Source organism: Bos indicus, chromosome 16 (assembly GCF_029378745.1).
Source record: "Bos indicus isolate NIAB-ARS_2022 breed Sahiwal x Tharparkar chromosome 16, NIAB-ARS_B.indTharparkar_mat_pri_1.0, whole genome shotgun sequence".
In the NCBI taxonomy this organism is placed as follows: Eukaryota; Metazoa; Chordata; class Mammalia; order Artiodactyla; family Bovidae; genus Bos; species Bos indicus.
The window spans coordinates 48014225-48034717 of NC_091775.1; the positions used below are offsets into that span (position 1 = coordinate 48014225).

At 55.1% G+C, this 20493-nt stretch overlaps 1 protein-coding gene and 1 non-coding gene across 7 annotated transcripts in view; both read left to right on the forward strand.

The window, feature by feature from the left end:
* The window catches only part of CHD5 (chromodomain helicase DNA binding protein 5), a 71718-nt gene that overhangs the window by 12956 nt on the left and 38269 nt on the right, over window positions 1-20493 (forward strand). For all 6 annotated transcript variants that reach the window (XM_070768304.1, XM_070768305.1, XM_070768306.1 and 3 more), the window contains exons 3-11: window positions 5380-5559; window positions 8290-8408; window positions 9104-9342; window positions 10859-10983; window positions 12174-12297; window positions 13364-13530; window positions 13707-13928; window positions 14929-15135; window positions 15362-15573. In XM_070768304.1, the coding sequence (XP_070624405.1) occupies window positions 5380-5559; window positions 8290-8408; window positions 9104-9342; window positions 10859-10983; window positions 12174-12297; window positions 13364-13530; window positions 13707-13928; window positions 14929-15135; window positions 15362-15573 (1595 nt within the window). The remainder of the gene's footprint in view (window positions 1-5379; window positions 5560-8289; window positions 8409-9103; window positions 9343-10858; window positions 10984-12173; window positions 12298-13363; window positions 13531-13706; window positions 13929-14928; window positions 15136-15361; window positions 15574-20493) is intronic.
* TRNAA-UGC (transfer RNA alanine (anticodon UGC)) lies at window positions 6008-6080 on the forward strand. The gene has a single exon. It is a non-coding gene; the product is annotated as a tRNA-Ala (tRNA).

Consider the following 20493-nt stretch of genomic DNA (forward strand, 5'->3'; position numbering starts at 1 on the left):
CCAGCGTGGGCTGTTCCATCTGGCCCTTGGTCTCAGGCCTCAGGCTGGGTCTCTGCCTGGTTCCCAAATAGTGATGAAGGCCTATGAGGGGAGCCCCAGGGGTCTGTGGCCTCCCTTCCTGGCTCCAGGTGGGGATGAGCTTTCTCTGGCCTTCCTGGATACGGGGTACAGCAGGCCCCTCCCCGAGGCCCTGGTCAGGAAGGAGGCAGGATGTGGGCAGAGTCTTGGCCTCGATGAAGCGGAGGCTGGGTGAGGGGCTTGCGGCCAGGGGAGAGGGGCTGGTGGCTTCTTAGGACAGGGGGGCTGGTGCCTGCCATCCTCGTGCTGGGATCACCCTGATCACCCAGGCCTCTCGTCTCCTTTCTCCGGCCCTACCTGGACACAGGGTTTTGTTTTTGTTTCTGAGCCCAGCTCTCACTCCTATGGCCGGAACTTGGCCTTTGTGAGGGACCCATCTCTTGCTACCTCTTCCCTGGCCTCCCTTGCCCTCCTCTTCCCTCCTCTGCGTTTCTTCCCCGCCCACCTCATCCTCGTCCTGCCCTCTCCCCCATCCTCTCCTCTCTCCCTCTGTCACTTCCTCACCCTCTCTCCTTCTCTGCACTGAGATGCAATTCCAGATCTCAGAGGGGATGGAGGCCAGGGGAGACTGGAGGGCTGCAGGGGCCTGGGCAGTGCCAGACAGGCCCCCAATGTAGCCCTCAGACCACGGCTGCCCCCCTGACCCCCACCACCGCACCACTGAGAGCCTGGCTTGGCAGCTGTCAGATTTCGGAGGTCTAAACACGCTGCCGCTGGAGAGAGGGATCTCGGCCGCCATGTGCCCACTGCCCGCTCCTCTGCTCGCTCCTCCACCCGCCCGCAGATCTGAGTTCTCATGATGTGGGTGGGGGGGATGTCACCCCTTTGCTCCTTTTCATCTCCATCCAGGTGGCCCCAACCCAAGACCATGGGTAGAGGGAGCAGAGGGCCCCCTCGGGTGGTGGAACCCATGCAGCAGCAGGCTTTTGGGGGGGTTGGGTGGGGGGACAGGCAGCGAGTCATGAATCCTGATTTACATAAAATAACCGGGCTTCGGCCGGAACCTGAGCATATGTAGATGAAGCTCCTTGTCAGACCCAGCGCAGGAGGGAGAGATGATTTCAACCTGTACTGCAGCGGTTACCATAGCAACCAATTATTCAGTGCTAAATTATAACTGTTTATAACACTTGTGAATGGGAAGGCTCATATTTCATTCTTTCTTTTTCCCTCTCAATCTTGAAGGACCCCAATTTGAGAATGACCAACTCTCTGAGTCCCTCCTTTTGAGTTGAAATGCCTCCTTTTTAAGAGATGTGGTGTGTGCCAAGTTCAGGCATAGAAGGAAGGGAGAGGGAGATGGAAGGCCTGGATGGGACGACATCTGCAGAGCTGTGGGGGGGGAAGAGTGGACACTGGCCGCCAGCTAGGGATCCCCAGGGCCTGCGCTGGTGGCTTACTGTGCCTTGGTGGGCCCGAGGCTCAGGGCAGAGACCCCTCCTGCCTACCCCCAAGTCCTCACACGCCCAGCTCGGGAGTAGCATCTAAGGCAGCTTTGCACATGGATTCTGTTGGGACTCCAAGTTCACTTGGGTTCTTCGACCATCAGGGGCGTCCCCTGTAGTCATGCCCAGGGCAGCTGCAGCCCAGAGGACAGCACCAAGGTCACAGCCTGATGAGTCCTGATGTTCAGAGCCCAGGTGTGGCTTGGGGCTGAGGTTGCTTTAGGGATTTTTTTAGGGCATTTTGTCCTGTGCCTGTACCTGCCTTGTGAATGTGGCTTGGCCTGCACCACCCCTGAAAGTTTCAAGATGCTGTATGGCTGGTCTACTCCTAGTTTTTGGTCCTTCCTGCCCTTCTGGCCACTGGCTGCTCTGCATCCCTCTGGGTTCTGCTGATGGGTGCCCCCTCTTCCAATTGTTTTCAGAACCATGTGCTGCCCTTCCTTTTGCCCTTTTGTCTGCCAGGGAAGATTTTGGAAAAAGAAAACACAGGAGAAAAGAGGCTCTGGTCTCGATGGATGCAGAGAAGTGCTGTGGGTACAGAATTATTGTACCAGTGGGAAACTCATCCCCAAAGACCTGTCCTGCATCTCACCAGCCACCAACCCCCCTGCCCCCGGCTGTGTGAGCAAGAGGGCTTGGATGAGATTGGGGTGCAGATAGGGGTGGACCAGGCAAGGTGAGCCTCATTTTGGTCAGGGGAGAAGGAAGGGCACAGAGGAAATTAGGGAATGGGTGGGGAGTTGGAGAATTGGGGAACCACCTCTTCTTTCCGGCTGGCTTTCCTCGATGCAGGTAGACGGGGTGAGGAGGGGTCTTCCCATTCTGTGAAATGGGAGGCTGCCATCGTTGTCACCCTAGTGGGTGATTGGGGCCACTGATGTGCCTGGTGTAGCTCCAGCTCATCCCTCTAGGAGGAACTTAGCCCTCCTGCTCCCCCACTTAGACCCAGAGTGGCTGCTGGACCAACCCTCATGGCAGTGCCCAGCTTGGGGTCCTCTGCCAGGCCTGCTTCTCCTGCACTGTGCACACACAGACAGAGTGTCTGCCGGAGGGGCCTTCCCTGCCTCTTCCTCTCTCTGGCTCCCTCTGGGCCCTGCCTTCAGAACTGTGCCGGTCACCGCTCACTGCTCCTTCACCTGGGATATGGTAGCCTGGGATCCTGCTCCCAGCAGATGCTCAGGGAAAAACCCCACAGGTGCAGCCACAACAGCCCCTTCTTGTTGCCTGTGTGTGTGTGCGTGCACGCACGCGTACTCAGTTGTGTCTGACTCTCTGTGACCCTGTGGACTGTAGCGCACCAGGCTCCTCTGTCCATGGGGATTCTCCAAGCAAGAATACTGGAGTGGGTTGCCATTTCCTCTTTCAGTTGAAGAGTTGAAGGAAGGGTTGCCTCTTCCTGACCCAGGGATTGAATGCATGTCTCCTGTGTCTCCTGTGTTGGCAGGTGAGTTCTTTACTGCTGAGCCACCAGGGAGGCCCCAGCTACACTGTAACTGTTGTCCAGCTGCAGGCGCTGTCAATGCACCTGACTTTAATCCAGTCTGGATTTGCTTAAACGAGGGAGATGAAGCTGGTTGGGTCCTCCAGCTTGTGGTCCTGGTCGCATTTTATACTTCCAAGCAGAATTGGGGGCATCGTGGGTACTTGAGTCTCCCCTATTTCAAAATGTTTAAAGCCCTCTTTCACAGGACCTCCTTTGTTCCTTTTACTGCCATTTATGGCATCCCCATTTCACAGATGAGGAGACTGAGGTCAGGGTGTTGCAGTGATTTGCCCAGTTCCCTGGTTAGCAAGGTTTTCATAGCTCAGAGACAGCCTCTGTCCTGCAGCCTCCCAAGGGAGCCCCAGAACCTGTCGTGGGTCCTCCTGTCTCATCCCTGGTCTGGTCTGTGGGCAGGTGAGAGCCAGCCCCAAGCCCCTCCCTTGGCGGGCCCCACAGCCTCTGTCCGCGGTGCTGAAGCTGCTGGTGGCTGCCTCCTCCCATCCTTACCTTTGCTGGGTTGTAAGCACTGTCTCTCAGGTCTTCCAAAGGGTGCTCTTTCCAAGCTGGCCGAACTCTACAGCCTCAGAGGAAATGGACATCGCTGTCTGACCTCTGCCTCCCCAGAGGACAGAGGCAGAGCTGGGAGCTGTGGCTATGAGCCCTGGGAACAGGATTGCGTGTGAGGCTGTCCTGTCCTGGGAAGGCTCTGGCAGTCGCCAGGACCGGTGCACTGCCCCTGGGGCCCAGGGTGCCCAACTGAGTCAGTATTCTGGGAAACACTTGGGTTCCGGAAAGGCCCAGGCCCTGCTGCCTGCCAGCCACCAGCCAGCACACTGACTCAGCAGCTTAATGAGCATAAAAGGTTTGGAAGCAGGGAGCCGGCCTAGGCAGAGAGTGAGCTGAGCAAGCAGAAGAGTCAGGAAGTGCAGGGATCCCATCGGTGGGTCCTTTCCCAGATGTACCTCAGGGAGAACCTCCCTCCTGGAAAGAGACTCTCAGACTGTAAACGTGGCTGGACAGGGCAGCAGCTGGCCTGGACAGACAGACCCACTGTCCTTACTGCCCTCCGTCTGCTCGGCTCCTCTTCCATCTGCTCCTTCCCTCCCCCACCTCCCCTCCTCTCCCTCCTCCCCTCCTTCCTCCTCCCTCTCCATTTCCTCTTTTGCTTCCCTCCCTCATTCCTCTTCTCACATCCTTCATCTCCCTAGTTCTCTCTTCATCTCTTCCGTGCCTCTCTTTGCTCACCTTGAAGAGAGAGTAAACCACCAGCATGACGATGCCAAACATCATCTTCCTTGGAGCATCTGTGCCCGGCCTCTCCTGCAGACCCCGGCTGGGAGGGGCCTCCTCAGCCCACTTGCATCTTCAAAACCCCAAATACACAGCTTTCTCAGAGGGACAGTGACTTTCTAATAGGGGATGCTCTGTCTGTAAACACCCTTATCTCCATATAAATGGGCCATTTTCTGCCTGTACAGACAGGAAACTAAATCAAGGAAGCCAAGCTTAAGAGCTGCCTAAATTACCTTGTCTCATATTGAGATGAAGCAGCCAGGATGGGGGCCATGGGGAAGGTGGGCTTGTGCCTTAGCAGCTTCTGGAGAGCCCACATGCAGATAAGACTGGGATGACTTCCCTGGTGGCTCAGTGGGTAAAGAGTCCACCTGAAGTGCAGGAGACACAGAAGATGTATGTAGGTTTGATCCCCAGGTTGGGAAGATCCCCTGGAGAAGGGCATGGCAAACCAGTCCACTATTCTTGCCTGGAGAATCCCATGGACAGAGGAGCCTGGTGGGCTATGATCCATAGGGTCGCAAAGAGTTGGATACAACTAAAGTGACTGAGCACTGAGCACGTGCGCTGTATGTTAACCACAGGTTTCACTTGACACAAACAACTCCATAGGATGCAAAGATAAGCAGAGTCGTGCGGAGGTGGGGTCCGGGGCAGAAGCCAGGGGCCCTTCTCCAGCCTAGCCTGCATTTTGTTTTTTGGCTCTGGGCATCACATCCTTTGTGTGTTCAAGTGTCATCCGTGACACTTGTGTTACAATCTGAATCCACAGAAATCTGAGGCAGAGCCTGGACCTCACTCCGGGGCCGTCCAAACAGCTGCCCTGTGCTTGTGCATTGTGAGGGTAAAGCCTGGCTTCACACGATGCCTTGACTCACCTGCATGGCACGGTTTGTCATGTCGGGGATGAGACCCTTGCCCCGTGCTGGTTCCAGGTGATTGGAGCTTTGGTGATCTGGTGGCTGAGACTGATCCAGAAAGCATGGGCTGACGGACTCTTCCAGGAGGCCACTTTTAGGGCAGTGCTGCTGCCTAGCCCTGGGGCCCTTGTTGTCCTCACCATCCCCCTTTCTCTTCCAGGGGAGCAATGACGAGCTGTCGGAAAATGAAGAGGATCTGGAAGAGAAGTCGGAGAGTGAAGGCAGTGACTACTCCCCGAATAAAAAGAAGAAGAAAAAACTCAAGGACAAGAAGGAGAAAAAAGCTAAGCGGAAAAAGAAAGATGATGAGGAGGATGACAATGAAGATGGGTGTCTCAAGGTAACACTGAGGCCTGGCTGGGGGTGGGAGGTACTCAAGAGGGGGCTGAGCCCCTGCTGCCAGCTCTCTGCCTTCTGACCCCAGAGCCCCTGCGTGAAGAGCCTCCTTTCCCACCAGTGGGTGTAGAGGCAGATGTGTCTGGGGGTGTGAGTGTATCCATGTGCACACGTGGAAAAGTTGGACACGAGTTTGTGAAAAATACTGTATCCACAAGTCTTCCAGACACATCAGAAATAACAATGGGATGACCGTTAGGAGTTGGGGGAGGAAGTCAGGCAGCCTTTTGCTGATGTCCATTGTCTTGCCTGGCCTAGCGCAGAGCTGTTTCCGAGGGGAGTGATGGTCTGAACTCAAGTTTGGTGTCAGGAGCCTCTCGCTCGGACGCTTGGAACAATTTGGGAAAATAGAACAAATGGAGCTTTTGCCAAGAAGCAGCAGCTGTGGGACTTCCCTGGTGGTCCAGTGGTTAAGACTCTGCACTTGCAATGCAGCGGGTGTGGGTTCAATCCCTAGTTGGGGAACTAAGATCCCATATATTGCATGTGTGCGTGCTCAGTCATGTCTGGCTCTTTGCGACCCTATGGACCGTAGGACACCGGGCTCTTCTGTCTATACGATTCTCCACGAAAGAATACTGGACTGGGTTGCCATGCCCTTCTCCAGGGGACCTTCCTGACTCAGGGACTGAACACGGTACAACCAAAAATTTAAAAAGAGAGAGAAAGAAAGAAAAAAAGCAGCAGCAGCTGGACAGCTCTGCTTACTGTAGAAGGGGGATTTACTTAGCACGTATTCTGAAATTCTGCCTGCGTGGGTGTCTAGGAGAGTGTCCCGGGGAGCGTGAGCCAGGGCAGCTGTAGCGATGGGCCTACAGCTCTCCTCAGGGGCAGAAGCCTCTTCCTCATGAACATGAATGTGGGGAGCGCTGTGACTGAGCCAAGGCTCTGGAAATCTCAAGGCCACTCCGTGGAGTGGGGAAGGGCTGAGGGTAAGGCGGGCAGGGGTAGATGACAGCACCATACCTGGGAGTCTTCTGCTTCCGTCCATCTTTCTCCAAGGTTCCGTTTGGGCTGGCTGCAGATCTGAAGATTAGCGCTCTGTAAATATTAGTACAGTGGCTGATGGGTGAGGCAGAGGTGGTGACTATCAGCCACTGAAGTTGGGAAGTGCCTGAGGTGCCCTGACACCCAGGGGCGAGCTCATTAGCTGGCTGGCGTGTTGTGAATCATCTGTGACTGATAACAGCTGAGAGACTGACAGCTTTGGAAGATGAACTTATGGGAGTGATTCAGGGTGATCCTGGAGCGATGCCATTGCTTGCTCACTTGTTGCTCTGCTTCCTGGTGGGAGCAGAGGCCTGATATGCCTCCAGGAATGACTGTGTGTCAGGGGCAGGTTGGCCCAGGGAGGAGGTCCCTCATGGGAGGACCTCTGAACCATTACAGAGATCGGGAGGCCAGGAAGCGGGTCCCTCGGGGCTGAGGGAGATTGTGTGTCCTGGATGGCCTTCTTTTGCTGGAGCAGACAGCTCAACCCTGAGGGGCTTAGGAGTCAAAGGGGTTTGTTAGATCAGCAGCCCCAGGAGCTGCGAGGTAAGTGGACTCCAGTTCGGGGGACCCAATGGTGTGATCCAGGGCCCTGTTTCTTTGCATTTGTGGGCTCAGCTCTGGGTTCAGGCCCAGGCATCTTCAGGGCTGAGAATGAGTGTAACAGCAGCTCAGGGTTTCCTGGACTCCCACTGCCCCGTCCAGCAGGAGGGGAAGCTGGCCTGTCTCCTAGTTTTCCTTATAGGAGACCTAGGGCTGCTCCTGCCTGGACTGGTTAAGTCACATGCCCACCTGGACCAAAGATGCAGCCTGGGAGTGGTGTGTGCTGATTGGTGGAATGGATCAGTGGGCGGGTCTGGGCTGCCTGGAACAAGTGGGGAATCCGAGTGAGGGCACTGTTCCAAGGACCTCTGCTAACTCCTTCCTTCCCATGAGGTAGGTGCTTTACCCCCATTTTACAGATGGGGAAGCTGAGGCACAGAGAGGTGAAGTTAGCTTGTTCACCTCTCACTGACACTATGTGGCAGAACCAAGATTGGTACTTGAGTCTGTCTGGCAGGTTGTAATCTCATAGTCAGCACTACCTGCTGTCACCCCTCCTAGCCAGCCTGGGTCTGCTTGGCGGCCTGATGCCCGGGCTGGCCATCTCTGTGCCCTTGGGAACTCACACACCTCCCTGTGCCTCTGCTCCCAATGTGAAGTAGTTGCTGAGGGCTCTTCTCTGGGCTCTGCCCCCAGCTGGACCACTGTCCCATGCTCCGCTCTGGCCAGGGCACACCTTCCTGGCCCCAGAACCCAGCAGCAGCCTGTCCTTTCACAGGGTCCAAGTGTGACTGTATCACCCCAAGGTGACAGCCTAGGGCAGAGAGAGTGAGTCCTGTACTTATTCCTGCCCTGGGCACGCACATGGCTTCCCCTCAAACCCCCACATTAAACCCAGATACGTGGTCCTGCACCCCCTCGTAAGCTGGCATCTGAGCCATTCCTACTGCTCAAGGGACTGGCAGCCTGGAGTGCTCTAGGATATTTTCAGTTTGGTGTGTGAACTGCTCTTGTTAAGTTGCAGGTTGCAGACATGATCACCCCGGCTTTTCCCAGGCCTCCTGGGTGGGGCCCCAGGGATGGGGGTGCAGGTTAGAAGGACTCCCACCTTTGATTCCATCTCCGGCCCCTGTGTCTGTAGGAGCCCAAGTCCTCGGGACAGCTCATGGCCGAGTGGGGCCTGGACGACGTGGACTACCTGTTCTCCGAGGCCGACTACCACACGCTGACCAACTATAAGGCCTTCAGCCAGTTCCTCAGGTGGGCCTCAGAGGAGCCTTGGCTGGGCACCCACGGAGACAGCCTCCCTGGGGGAACCAAGTGGGGAGCCAGAGGGACAGGGCCCTGGGCTCCTGGGGTTGGGGGAGTGTTGGGCTGACATTGACCCTGGGCAGAGCTGGCAGGAGGGACAGGACCTTCCACTTCCACAGATGGTCCTGCCCTCCCTTGCTGGTCCTGCCCCCAGGAACGATGGCCCCAATCAATCCTGAGGTCTTAAACCCCGTGGCCACTCTCAGCTCTAGAAGAAATGGAACTGGACCCCCAGGGTCCTGCTGGAGGCCCCTGCCTCTGGGCCTTCGGTCTTACCAGGCCTTGAGTCTGTCTGGCAGGTTCTAATCTCATAGTCAGCACTACCTGCCATTCCCCCTCCTAGGCAGCCCAGGTCCGCTTGGTGGCCTGATGCCCGGGCTGGCCATCTCTGTGCCCTTGGGAACTCTAACTGGAAACCCAATGAGAAGGTGACTGGCCCTGAAAATAGGAAATCAGGGGTGTTGCGGGTGGACGGCTGTCTCTGGCTTGGTCCTCTTCCTTGGCCCTCCATTCAGCCCACTTTCCCAGTTTGCTACATCTTCCAAATGTGGGAGAAGATGGGTGGGCCCTGCGGGAGTCACATGGGGGTCTCGTCCCCTCCATGGGGCTGCCCTCACCCTCTGCCTCCCCCCACCCCCGTGCAGACCGCTCATCGCCAAGAAGAACCCGAAGATCCCCATGTCAAAGATGATGACTGTCCTGGGTGCCAAATGGCGGGAGTTCAGTGCCAACAACCCCTTCAAGGGCAGCTCGGCGGCAGCAGCTGCAGCGGCAGTGGCCGCGGCCGTGGAGACGGTCACCATCGCGCCTCCCCTGGCTATCAGCCCCCAGCAGGCACCCCAGCCTGTGCCCATCCGCAAGGCCAAGACCAAAGAGGGCAAGGGTATGGCTGCGGGTGGGTGGCACCCAGTCCTGCTGTCCGAGGCCCCCCAGACCCTATAGCTTGGGGCGGCTGGGACAGCTGGGCCGGTCTTTACCCAGGACCCAGTGCCTTGGTTGACCTTGGATCCACGCGCCCTTTCTCACCTATGTTACCACATCTGTCCTGCCTCCCTTCTGGGGCTGGTAGACAAGTGGAGGGGACAGTGGGCTCAGAGTTTTGGGAGTTTTCCCAGGTATGGAGGAAGGGACCGCGGTGGCCCAGGCTGCTGGGAGTTGGGGGGCTCTTGTGTTTGAGGCTGCACCATTCCCAGGAGAAGGGGTCCTAAAATGACCTGTTGATCCCTCTTCTGAGTGTCTGGCCCGGGTGGGCATGGGCGTGGTCAGGGCCAGCCTCCCAGGGAGACCCAGAAGGAGGTCCAGATCGGTGGTGTCTGGCTGGGGACAGCAGAGGCTCTCTGCGACTTGAAGTTCTCAGGGAGGGGCTTCTCTGCCCTAAGTGAAGGGCTTCTGGCCCCCTTGGGGATAGGGCCATTGATCTCCCCCAGACTCTGAATGGTGGGCTCACCTGCAGCTCACCTTCTTGGTGCCATGACCAGGGTTTTGATGGAGGGTGGAGGAGACTGTGGGGACCTCTTGTTTCTGCCCCAAGCAGCTCTGGTCTCTGGGACGACGCATTCCTTTGCCAGGTCCCGCAGGGACCCTGGTGGGCAAGTGATGCAGTCTTCAGCACCTGCTCCTGCTCAATTCCCTCGCCAGCTGCCCAGCCAGCCTTCTTTCTCATTTCCTCTTGGGCTCCAGCTGCTGAGTTATCGATTCCCTGAGCTGCCTATTCAGAGCCTGAAAAATTGAAATAGATTTTCCATGGCGCCACTGAGGTTACAGCTGGGCTGCCAGCCCCATCTCTCTGTGTGGATGTGGATAGAGGAGGGCCCCGGACGAGGCCACCTGCCTCTAGGCCCCCACCTTCCCTGCTCAGCCTGGTGGGAAAGACTGCTGGGGGCAGGTCATTACTCCCCAGGTGGATAACTGTCCTGTGGCCAGCTCCATAAAAACACAGCCTCACCTCTACTGGCCATAGAGGTGGGGAAGGTCTTGAGTGGTGCCAGTGTGGGGGTATAGTGGGCAACCTGGAGGCTGGCTGCTGGGGGAAGGTCTCTGCTCTAGCCCACCCCTCCGGGGCCCAGGTATGGACTGCAGGTAGGTGGGTGTGCCCTTGGTTGCCCTGGTGGCCCTGGGGGTCTGTGGCTTTACTGGGGACAGCTCCTTTCTGGGGAGAGGGATGAGACAGGGCTGTTTCCAAGATGGCAGTGCAGTGGCTAGGACCGAGACCAGACCAGAGTTATGCTCTGGCCTCCCCTGCTACTTGCTGTGCAGCTTTAAGCAAAGATGTCACCTTTCTGAGCCTCAGTTTTCTTGTTGGAAAAGAGGTGACAGCAGAAACGATCCTTTCCTCACCAGGTTGCTGTGAGGCTGAGTGAAAGCATGGTGGTAAGTGAGCGAGCTGTGTTGCTTTTCAGGGCCTGGCGTGAGGAAGAAGATCAAAGGCTCCAAGGATGTGAAGAAAAAGGGTAAAGGGAGAAAGGTGACTGGGCTCAAGTTCCGCTTCGGAGGGGTCGGCAGCAAGAGGAAGAAGGGGTCCTCGGTGAGTGCGAGTGTGAGCGTGAGTGTGTGTGGAGTGCACACCGTGCAAAGACTGGATGACTGAAAAGCAGGCTGTCAGTTCATTCTCCTGTACCAGGCAGGGGGCAGGTCCCATTCCCCTTCCCCACTCTCTCTTCCTATGCTACATGCCTGTCTGCTGGGCCTGTGCCCCCACCTGACTGGTGAGGGGGTCAGCCTGGATCCTTGCAAGGGTCCCTGGAGTGTAGCTTCTGGGTGGTCCATGCCTCCAGCTCTTTCTCCTGCCCACCCTGCTGAGCTGGAGGCTCAGTCCCAGCTCCCTTGGCCCCAGCTGCCTCTCTATCTGGGCAGTAGGCGGGAGAGTCCTGGTGGGGCCTGGATGCCCAGGTCTGCTAGGAGAGTGGGCCCAGGAAGGAGGCCTGCATGTGGGGGCAGGCAGGGCTCCAGCCCTTCAAGGGCAGCTCTGGCACTCGGTTCAGAATGACCCTAAGTCCGTGTCTGAGCCTTTGAGCCCTCTTTCTCTGGGGATGGGGGGCATTCATCCCTCCCTCCTGCTCCCATAGGTTACCTGCTTCCCTCAAACTCTCAGCCCTTCAGATGGGCAGGGATGGAAGCCATCTCTTTGTCCTTTGGAAGAAGCAAGTGACAGGTCTCAAGTGTAGCTGCTGTGGAGGGGAGCATGGAGCAGCAGGTGTCCCCATTCAGCTTAGCTTTCGAGCCAAGACTAAGGTGCTCGGCCCTCTGCTCCACTTTGGTGCACCCTGCTCTGGAGCTGCTCACAGTCTGGAAGGGTTTAGGGGCATGTACTGGGAGAGAGCCAATGACATGCAAATGGAATAAGCCGGACCTGGCACACAGGCTGTGTAACAGGTCTCATTAGGGAGAGATCTGGGAAGGCTCCTTGGGGGAGGTGTCCCTAGGGCTTCCCCTTGAGGGATGTGTAGGAGTTTGGCAGGGTGGAGGGCAGGGCCTGGGAGAGTTATGAGGGCTGGAGAGCAGGGCTTGGGGAGGGTGGCAGGCCATCAGCCTGGACCAGTGGGCTAGGGGATGTTCTAGCTGGGTGGCAAGATGAGATGAACTGCAGACAGCACCCTGTATCTGGAGCTTCCATGGTACCCTGCCACAACCTACCCTCTGCCCAGGCCTGAGAAGCCTCGAAACGAGCCCCTTGGGCCAGCTCTGGGCTCATAGGGCCCTCCCCTGCCCCTGCAGAGCGAGGAGGATGAGCGAGAGGAGTCGGACTTCGACAGCGCCAGCATCCATAGCTCCTCCATGCGTTCCGAGTGCTCTGCTGCCCTGGGGAAGAAGAGCAAGAGGAGGCGCAAGAAGAAGAGAAGTAAGACTTCCTGTTTGTAGGGTTCCTGTGGGCATCACATGGATGTGGGGTGCAGAGCCCCCTTTGGGGAGCAGGGAAGGGCATCCTCAGGCCTCAGTCAGGCCAGGCAGGTCCCCTGTGTTTCCTCAACCACCCTCACCTATGCGTTTAGGAGAGGGGGTCCTGTCTCAGTGGGTCCACATCTATTAGGGACCCATAATGTGAGTCGCCCCAGGGCATTTGCATGGCAGAGGGGCACAGGAGAAGGAACTGTCTCTTAACCACATCCACCGTCCACCCACTCAGTCATCCACCCTCTACTCATCTATCCCCCCATGCCCAGCTTTCCCACCCCGCCTCCCTCTTTCCATATCTCGGTCCTTCCTCTCTCCCCTTTATCCATCCGGCCGTTCATCTTTCTGTCCATCCACATACCTTTCTGCTTCCATTCCTCCTTCCTTCCTCCCATCCTTCTTTCCTTTTGCTTGTCTTCAATCCATGTCTTCACTCGTTTACATTTTTTCTTTTCTTTCTGGCTGCACATAGTCATAGTGAAAGTCACTTATTTGTGTCCAACTCTGCGACCCCATGGACTATACAGTCCATGGAATTCTCCAGGCCAGAATACTGGAGTGGGTAGCCTTTTCCTTCTCCACGGGATCTTCCCAACCCAGGGATTGAACCCAGGTCTCCTGCACTGCGGGTGGATTCTTTACCAGCTGAGCCACCAGGGAAGCCCAAGAATACTGGAGCGGTACCTTATCGCTTCTCCAGCTGATCTTCCTGACCCAGGAATCCAACCGGGGTCTCCTGCATTGCAGGCTATCAGGGAAGTCCTGCACAATGGCTTGTTCTTAGTTTCCTGATTAGGGACTGAACGAGAGCCTAGTCAGTGAAAGTGCAGAGTCCTAACCACTGGATCCCCAGGAATTTTCCCTCTTTGCTCTTCAGTCATTCTGTTCACCCTGTCTGTCCATCGCCATCCATTCATCCATCTATTGAGTGCCGGGACAGCCTGCGGTGGAGATGGGTTGTGCATGGGGAGTGGGGACACGGCCCTCCGTGACTGCCTCTGCCCCCTCCCCAGTCGATGATGGCGATGGCTATGAGACGGACCACCAGGACTACTGTGAGGTGTGCCAGCAGGGTGGGGAGATCATTCTGTGTGACACCTGCCCGAGGGCCTACCACCTCGTCTGTCTGGATCCCGAGCTGGAGAAAGCTCCTGAGGGCAAGTGGAGCTGTCCCCACTGTGTAAGCCCTTGGCAGACGCCGGGGGTGGGGGTTTTGTCAGTCCTGGTCTTCCAGACCCCTGCATGGTCTTCTCCGGGCAGAACATGGGGCGGTTGCGAGTGTGAGGGAGGGTTGCACCATGGTGGAGGGGGCGTCCTGGCCCAGGGTGCCTCCACCTGGACTCCCCCCTCTTCCAGGAGAAGGAAGGGATCCAGTGGGAGCCGAAGGACGACGACGACGACGAGGACGAGGGCGGCTGCGAGGAGGAGGAGGACGACCACATGGAGTTCTGCCGCGTGTGCAAGGACGGCGGCGAGCTGCTCTGCTGCGACGCCTGCCCCTCTTCCTACCACCTGCACTGCCTCAACCCGCCGCTGCCCGAGATCCCAAACGGTGAATGGCTCTGCCCGCGCTGTACTGTGAGTGTTACGCCGGCCCGCGCCGAACGCCCCGCCCCCGACAAGTCTAGGTCCCTCCTGCGGCAAGGCCCCGCTCACAAAGGTCCCACCCATCAAGGCCCCGCCTCCATCAATCCAGGCCACGCCCACCATGGCCTTCGCCCAGGCCGCTCCAGCCCCCCTTCAGCCCCCACCCATCTAGGTCCCGCCCCAGCAGGCCCTGGCCACCAAGGCTCCTCCGCTGGCCACCCACCAGCTCTGAGCTCCCAGCCTACCAAGGCCTCGACCCGCCCCCGCCCGCCCAGGTCCCGCCCACAAGGCGTCTCCCCATTCTGGCCCCGCCCCATAGTCCATCTGCTCAGTCCCAAGCCCTCTCCAGTCACCTCGAGTCCCGCCCGTCGCCTCACCTAGGCCTGCGCCGCTTCTCAATTCCCATTAAACTCGCTGGAAACAGCTATGAAAAGAGAGGTGGTCATAAACCTGCCACTGCCCATAAACAGCCACTGTTTACTGGGCATCTCTCTAATGCTTACTGAGTTTTCAAGTACCAGGCCTTAGTTATTTTCATTTTTAGATGAGAAAACTGAGGCTCAGGGAGATAAAGTGATTTGCCCAAGGTCACACAAGGTCTCTTGGGCTGGAGCCTCGGTTTCAGCAGGGAGAGGAGAGCACCCCTCCAGTCACTATAGGTGTTTGAAGGTGTCCATGCTCTGAGATGTCCCCAGCCCACCCCCAGTGCTGGATACTCCACCCTGTGGGCTGGGCCAGCCCTTGGTCACCCCATGTGCATCTGGGCTTCCGTTGTGCGTGTGTGTGTATGTGTGTGCATGTGTGTGTGTGCAGACACACATTGCCTCATCTGCCCGCACGGCATGGGCAGGCTCCTGAGGACAGGGTGGTTGGTGTCTTGGAGTCACTGTGGTGCTGTCTGACTTGGGGAGCAGAGCAGCCTGTTGGAGGGAGCCTCGGGGTGGGGACCTGAAGCTAAGCCCTGAACCTGGGGACCTTCCTCTGTCCACAGTGTCCCCCACTGAAGGGCAAAGTCCAGCGGATCCTGCACTGGCGGTGGACAGAGCCCCCAGCCCCCTTCATGGTGGGGCTGCCGGGGCCTGACGTGGACCCTGGTGTACCCCCGCCCAAGCCCCTGGAGGGCATCCCAGAGAGAGAGTTCTTCGTCAAGTGGGCTGGGCTCTCCTACTGGCACTGCTCCTGGGTGAAGGAGCTCCAGGTGAGGTACCTGGGCAGGTGCGGCTGTGCTTAGGACATGAGGTGCTCTGGCCAGCTCCCTGAGTGAGAGACATTGTTGGGCGCTGGGGAGGGGGAGGAAGAAGGTGAGGATTGTCCTGCCTGGAACTCAGGCTGGGGGCTGGGGGGATGGGGGAGGAGCTGGGTTGGGGGGACACTGGGGGTCATGGCCATCTGCCTTCCTTAACCTCTGTCCCCTCCGCAAGCAGCTGGAGCTCTACCACACAGTGATGTATCGCAACTACCAAAGAAAGAACGACATGGATGAGCCACCGCCCTTTGACTATGGCTCTGGCGACGAGGACGGCAAGAGCGAGAAGAGGAAGAACAAGGACCCTCTCTATGCCAAGATGGAGGAGCGCTTCTACCGCTACGGCATCAAGCCCGAGTGGATGATGATCCACCGCATCCTGAACCACAGGTGTGTGCCTGGCGCATGAGCTGCACTGGACACGCGGCCCCTTCAGTCTGTTAAATGGGCACAGGACCACATACGGGTGTGGTGGGGGCAGGAGGGGAGGCTGAGGACACCCACTGCTGGTGATTTGACCATCCAGCTGGAGGGGTTTTCACACACATGGGTACATGTATGCACCCGTGTTTACACTTGCATATGCACATGTTACACTCATGTAGAACAGTTCCTAAGTCATATGTATAAAAGGGCAACTTGACGAATGGCCTGTGAAACTTGCAGACGGGACACTTGGGGGGCTGGGACCCTTGTGCTCCTAGGCCTCTGCTTGATACCTGTGGGAGGGTCCGGGGGACCACAACGGGCCTGAGCTGTGGGTGTGGGTACACGTTTGCTCCTCTTTATAACACAGCTATCACCACTGAGTGCCATCTACCCAAGAGGTAGGCCTTTTACTTCTACCTTTGTGTTTGTGGACACCATCAAGGTTAAGTCACTTGCCCAAAGTCACACAGCCAACAGGCAGGGGTGCTTGGATTGGAACCCAGTTCTTCCCTGATGGCAGGACTTGTTTTCTTGGCCACTATTCCAAGTTCCAGTGCCCTTGATAGTCCTTCACCGAGCAATCAAAAATTCCCTATGTACCAGTGGTCAGAGGCTGCAGAGACCAGACAAAAAGACCAAGGCAGAAGGCCTCCAAGAGTTTGGCTTTGGTTTTGTGGGTGGTGGGAGCTCTTGCTGATTCTTGAGCTCAGGTGGCTGACAGGCGGGCACAGGGTAGGATCCATGGAGGCTCTGTCTCAGAGTGACTTGGGGTCCAACAGACCACATGTGTCCTGAAGGCAGGAGCTGGGTAGAGCAGAGCTTCAGAACCTGAGTCGTCCACTCAGATCACAACGCTGGCTCCCATTTTCTGGGCTCTGAGCCTCTGTGTTAATTTTTTATTTATTGATTTGAGTGTGCTGGGACTTTAGCTGTGGCATGTGCAATCTTACTTGCACATGTGTGTGACCTAGTTCCCCAGATCAGACCAGATCAGTTGCTCAGTCGTGTCCAACTCTTTGCGACCCCATGAATCGCAGCAAGCCAGGCCTCCCTGTCCATCACCAACTCCCGGAGTTCACTCAGACTCATGTCCATCGAGTCGGTGATGCCATCCAGCCATCTCATCCTCTGTCATCCCTTCTCCTCCTGCCCCCAATCCCTCCCAGCATCAGAGTCTTTTCCGATGAGTCAACTCTTCGCATGAGGTGGCCAAAGTACTGGAGTTTCAGCTTTAGCATCATTCCTTCAAAGAAATCCCAGGGCTGATCTCCTTGAGAATGGACTGGTTGGATCTCCTTGCAGTCCACGGGACTCTCAAGAGTCTTCTCCAACACCACAGTTCAAAAGCATCAATTCTTTGGCGCTCAGCCTTCTTCACAGTCCAACTCTCACATCCATACATGACCACAGGAAAAACCATAGCCTTGACTAGACGGACCTTTGTTGGCAAAGTAATGTCTCTGCTTTTGAATATGTTATCTAGGTTGGTCATAACTTTCCTTCCAAGGAGTAAGCGTCTTTTAATTTCATGGCTGCAGTCACCATCTGTAGTGATTTTGGAGCCCAGAAAAATAAAGTCTGACACTGTTTCCACTGTTTGCCCATCTATTTCCCATGAAGTGATGGGACCGGATGCCATGATCTTCGTTTTTTGAATGTTGAGCTTTAAGCCAACTTTTTCACTCTCCACTTTCACTTTCATCAAGAGGCTTTTTAGTTCCTCTCCACTTTCTGCCATAAGGGTGGTGTCATCTGCATATCTGAGGTTATTGATATTTCTCCTGGCAGTCTTGATTCCAGCTTGTGTTTCTTCCAGTCCAGCGTTTCTCATGATGTACTCTGCATGTAAGTTAAATAAATAGGGTGACAATATACAGCCCTGATGTACTTCTTTTCCTGTTTGGAACCAGTCTGTTGTTCCATGTCTGGTTCTAACTGTTGCTTCCTGACCTGCATACAAATTTCTCAAGAGGCAGATCAAGTGGTCTGGTATTTCCATCTCTTTCAGAATTTTCCACAGTTTATTGTGATCCACACAGTCAAAGGCTTTGGCATAGTCAAGAAAGCAGAAATAGATGTTTTTCTGGAACTCTCTTGCTTTTTCCATGATCCAGCGGATGTTGGCAATTTGATCTCTGGTTCCTCTGCCTTTTCTAAAACCAGCTTGAACATCAGGAAGTTCACGGTTCACATATTGCTGAAGCCTGGCTTGGAGAATTTTGAGCATTACTTTACTAGCATGTGAGATGAGTGCAATTGTGCGGTAGTTTGAGCATTCTTTGGCATTGCCTTTCTTTGGGATTGGAATGAAAACTGACCTTTTCCAGTCCTGTGGCCACTGCTGAGTTTTCCACATTTGCTGGCATATTGAGTGCAGCACTTTCACAGCATCATCTTTCAGGATTTGAAGGAGCTCAACTGGAATTCCATCACCTCCACTAGCTTTGTTCGTAATGATGCTTTCTAAGGCCCACTTGACTTCACATTCCAGGATGTCTGGCTCTAGGTGAGTGATCACACCATCGTGATTATCTGGGTCATGAAGATCTTTTTTGTACAGTTCTGTGTATTCTTGCCATCTCTTCTTAATATCTTCTGCTTCTATTAGGTCCATACCATTTCTGTCCTTTATCGAGCCCATCTTTGCATGAAATGTTCCTGTGATATCTCTGATTTTCTTGAAGAGATCTCTAGTCTTTCCCATTCTGTTGTTTTCCTCTATTTCTTTGCATTGATCGCTGAAGAAGGCTTTCTTATCTCTTCTTGCTATTCTTTGGAACTCTGCATTCAGATGTTTATATCTTTCCTTTTCTCCTTTGCTTTTTACTTCTCTTCTTTTCACAGTTATTTGTAAGGCCTCCCCAGACAGCCATTTTGCTTTTTTGCATTTCTTTTCCATGGGGATGGTCTTGATCCCTGTCTCCTGTACAATGTCACAAACCTCATTCCATAGTTCATTAGGCACTCTATTAGATGTAGGCCCTTAAATCTATTTTTCACTTCCACTGTATAATCATAAGGGATTTGATTTAGGTCATACCTGAATGGTCTAGTGGTTTTCCCTACTTTCTTCAATTTAAGTCTGAATTTGGCAATAAGGAATTCATGGTCTGAGCCACAGTCAGCTCCTGGTCTTGTTTTTGCTGACTGTATAGAACTTCTCCATCTTTGGCTGCAAAGAATATAATCAGTCTGATTTCGGTGTTGACCATCTGGTGATGTCCATGTGTAGAGTCTTCTCTTGTGTTGTTGGAAGAGGGTGTTTGTTATGACCAGTGCATTTTCTTGGCAAAACTCTATTAGTCTTTGCCCTGCTTCATTCCATATTCCAAGGCTAAATTTGCCTGTTACTCCAGGTGTTTCTTGACTTCCTACTTTTGCATTCCAGTCCCCTATAATGAAAAGGACATCTTTTTTGGGTGTTAGTTCTAAAAGGTCTTGTAGGTCTTCATAGAGCTGTTCAACTTCAGCTTCTTCAGCGTTACTGGTTGGGGCATAGACTTGGATTACTGTGATATTGAATGGTTTGCCTTGGAAATGAACAGAGATCATTCTGTCGTTTAGGGATCAAACCTGGCCCCACTGGTTGGAAAACTAGAAGTCTTGGGAGTGTGGAGTCTTAGCACCTGGACAACCAGGGAAGTCCCGTGTGCCTCTGTGTTTCTAATGGGAAATGGGACCCTACCCTGTGCCCGCCTGTCAGCCACCGCTGGTTCTCAGGCACCTGAGCTCAACAATCAGCAACCAACCCCACAGGCTGCTGTGGGGGCTCAAGGAGGATGCCAGTGCCTGATAACAGGGCCATCAGGAAGCAGCGGTGGGGAGTGTGGGAGAATTTGAAAAAACCACCCTCTTGATTATGAAATGCTTCCTCCTCCCATCCCCTGCCCTCACTGACAGTGACTTGAGGCCCCTCCACTGCTGAACTGATCCACAATTTTTTACCTTTATTAAATTGCATGTTCAAAACGTAAATGCCGATTTTTCTCCCTGCCTCCAAAGTGGGGCAGGTGAATTTCCTCCAAATATATTACCTGAACGGGGTCTGAATAACAACTGCTCATTTATTAAAGAAAAAAAAAGCCATTGGTTTCCATGGTGACTGGGGATTGGTACCTCTCTGTGTGTGGTCCCCAGGCCTAGCCACTGCCATCTGGGGGAGCCCTGGCGCCCTCACCCTGCAGTGCCGCAGGCTTGGTTGCTCAGTGCACTTGTGTTGGGTGGGAGGTCCTTAGGAGCTGTATTCAAGCTGCAGTGTGTAACAGGCTTCTCTGGCGCACCCTCTCTGTGCTGCTGGCTGGGCCGTCAGGTCCCCGGGGGTCTTTGGGAGAGGACAACCCACTGGAGGAATCATATCCTTCTCTACTTAGTGGGGATGGGCCCTGGACTGGGATGGGCACCCCTCCAGTCTTCGGGAGTTCTTTTTTCCTTTTCAAACTTTTTATTTTGTACTGGGGGTAGAGCCAGTTAACACTGTTGTGACAGTTTCAGGTGAACATCTTAGAGACTCGATCTTACATAGACATGTATCCATTCTCCCCCAAACTCCCCTTTCATCTAGGCTGGCACATAACATTGAGCAGAGTTCCCTGTGCTGTACAGTAGGTCCTTGTTGGCTATCTATTTTAAATATAGCGATTTGTACATGTCCATCCTGAACTCCCTATAACTTGGAAGTTTTTAAAAAAACTTACTATTCTGGGCATGCTGGGTCTTTGTTGCCGTGCTTGGGCTTTCTCTAGTTGCGGCGGGCGGGGCTGCCGTCTGGTTTGGGTGTGCTGGCTTCTTGTGGTGCTGGATTCTTTTGTTTCGGGGCATAAGCTCTAGGGTGCATGGGCTCAGCAGTTGCAGCACACAGGCTTAGTTGCCCAATGGCATATG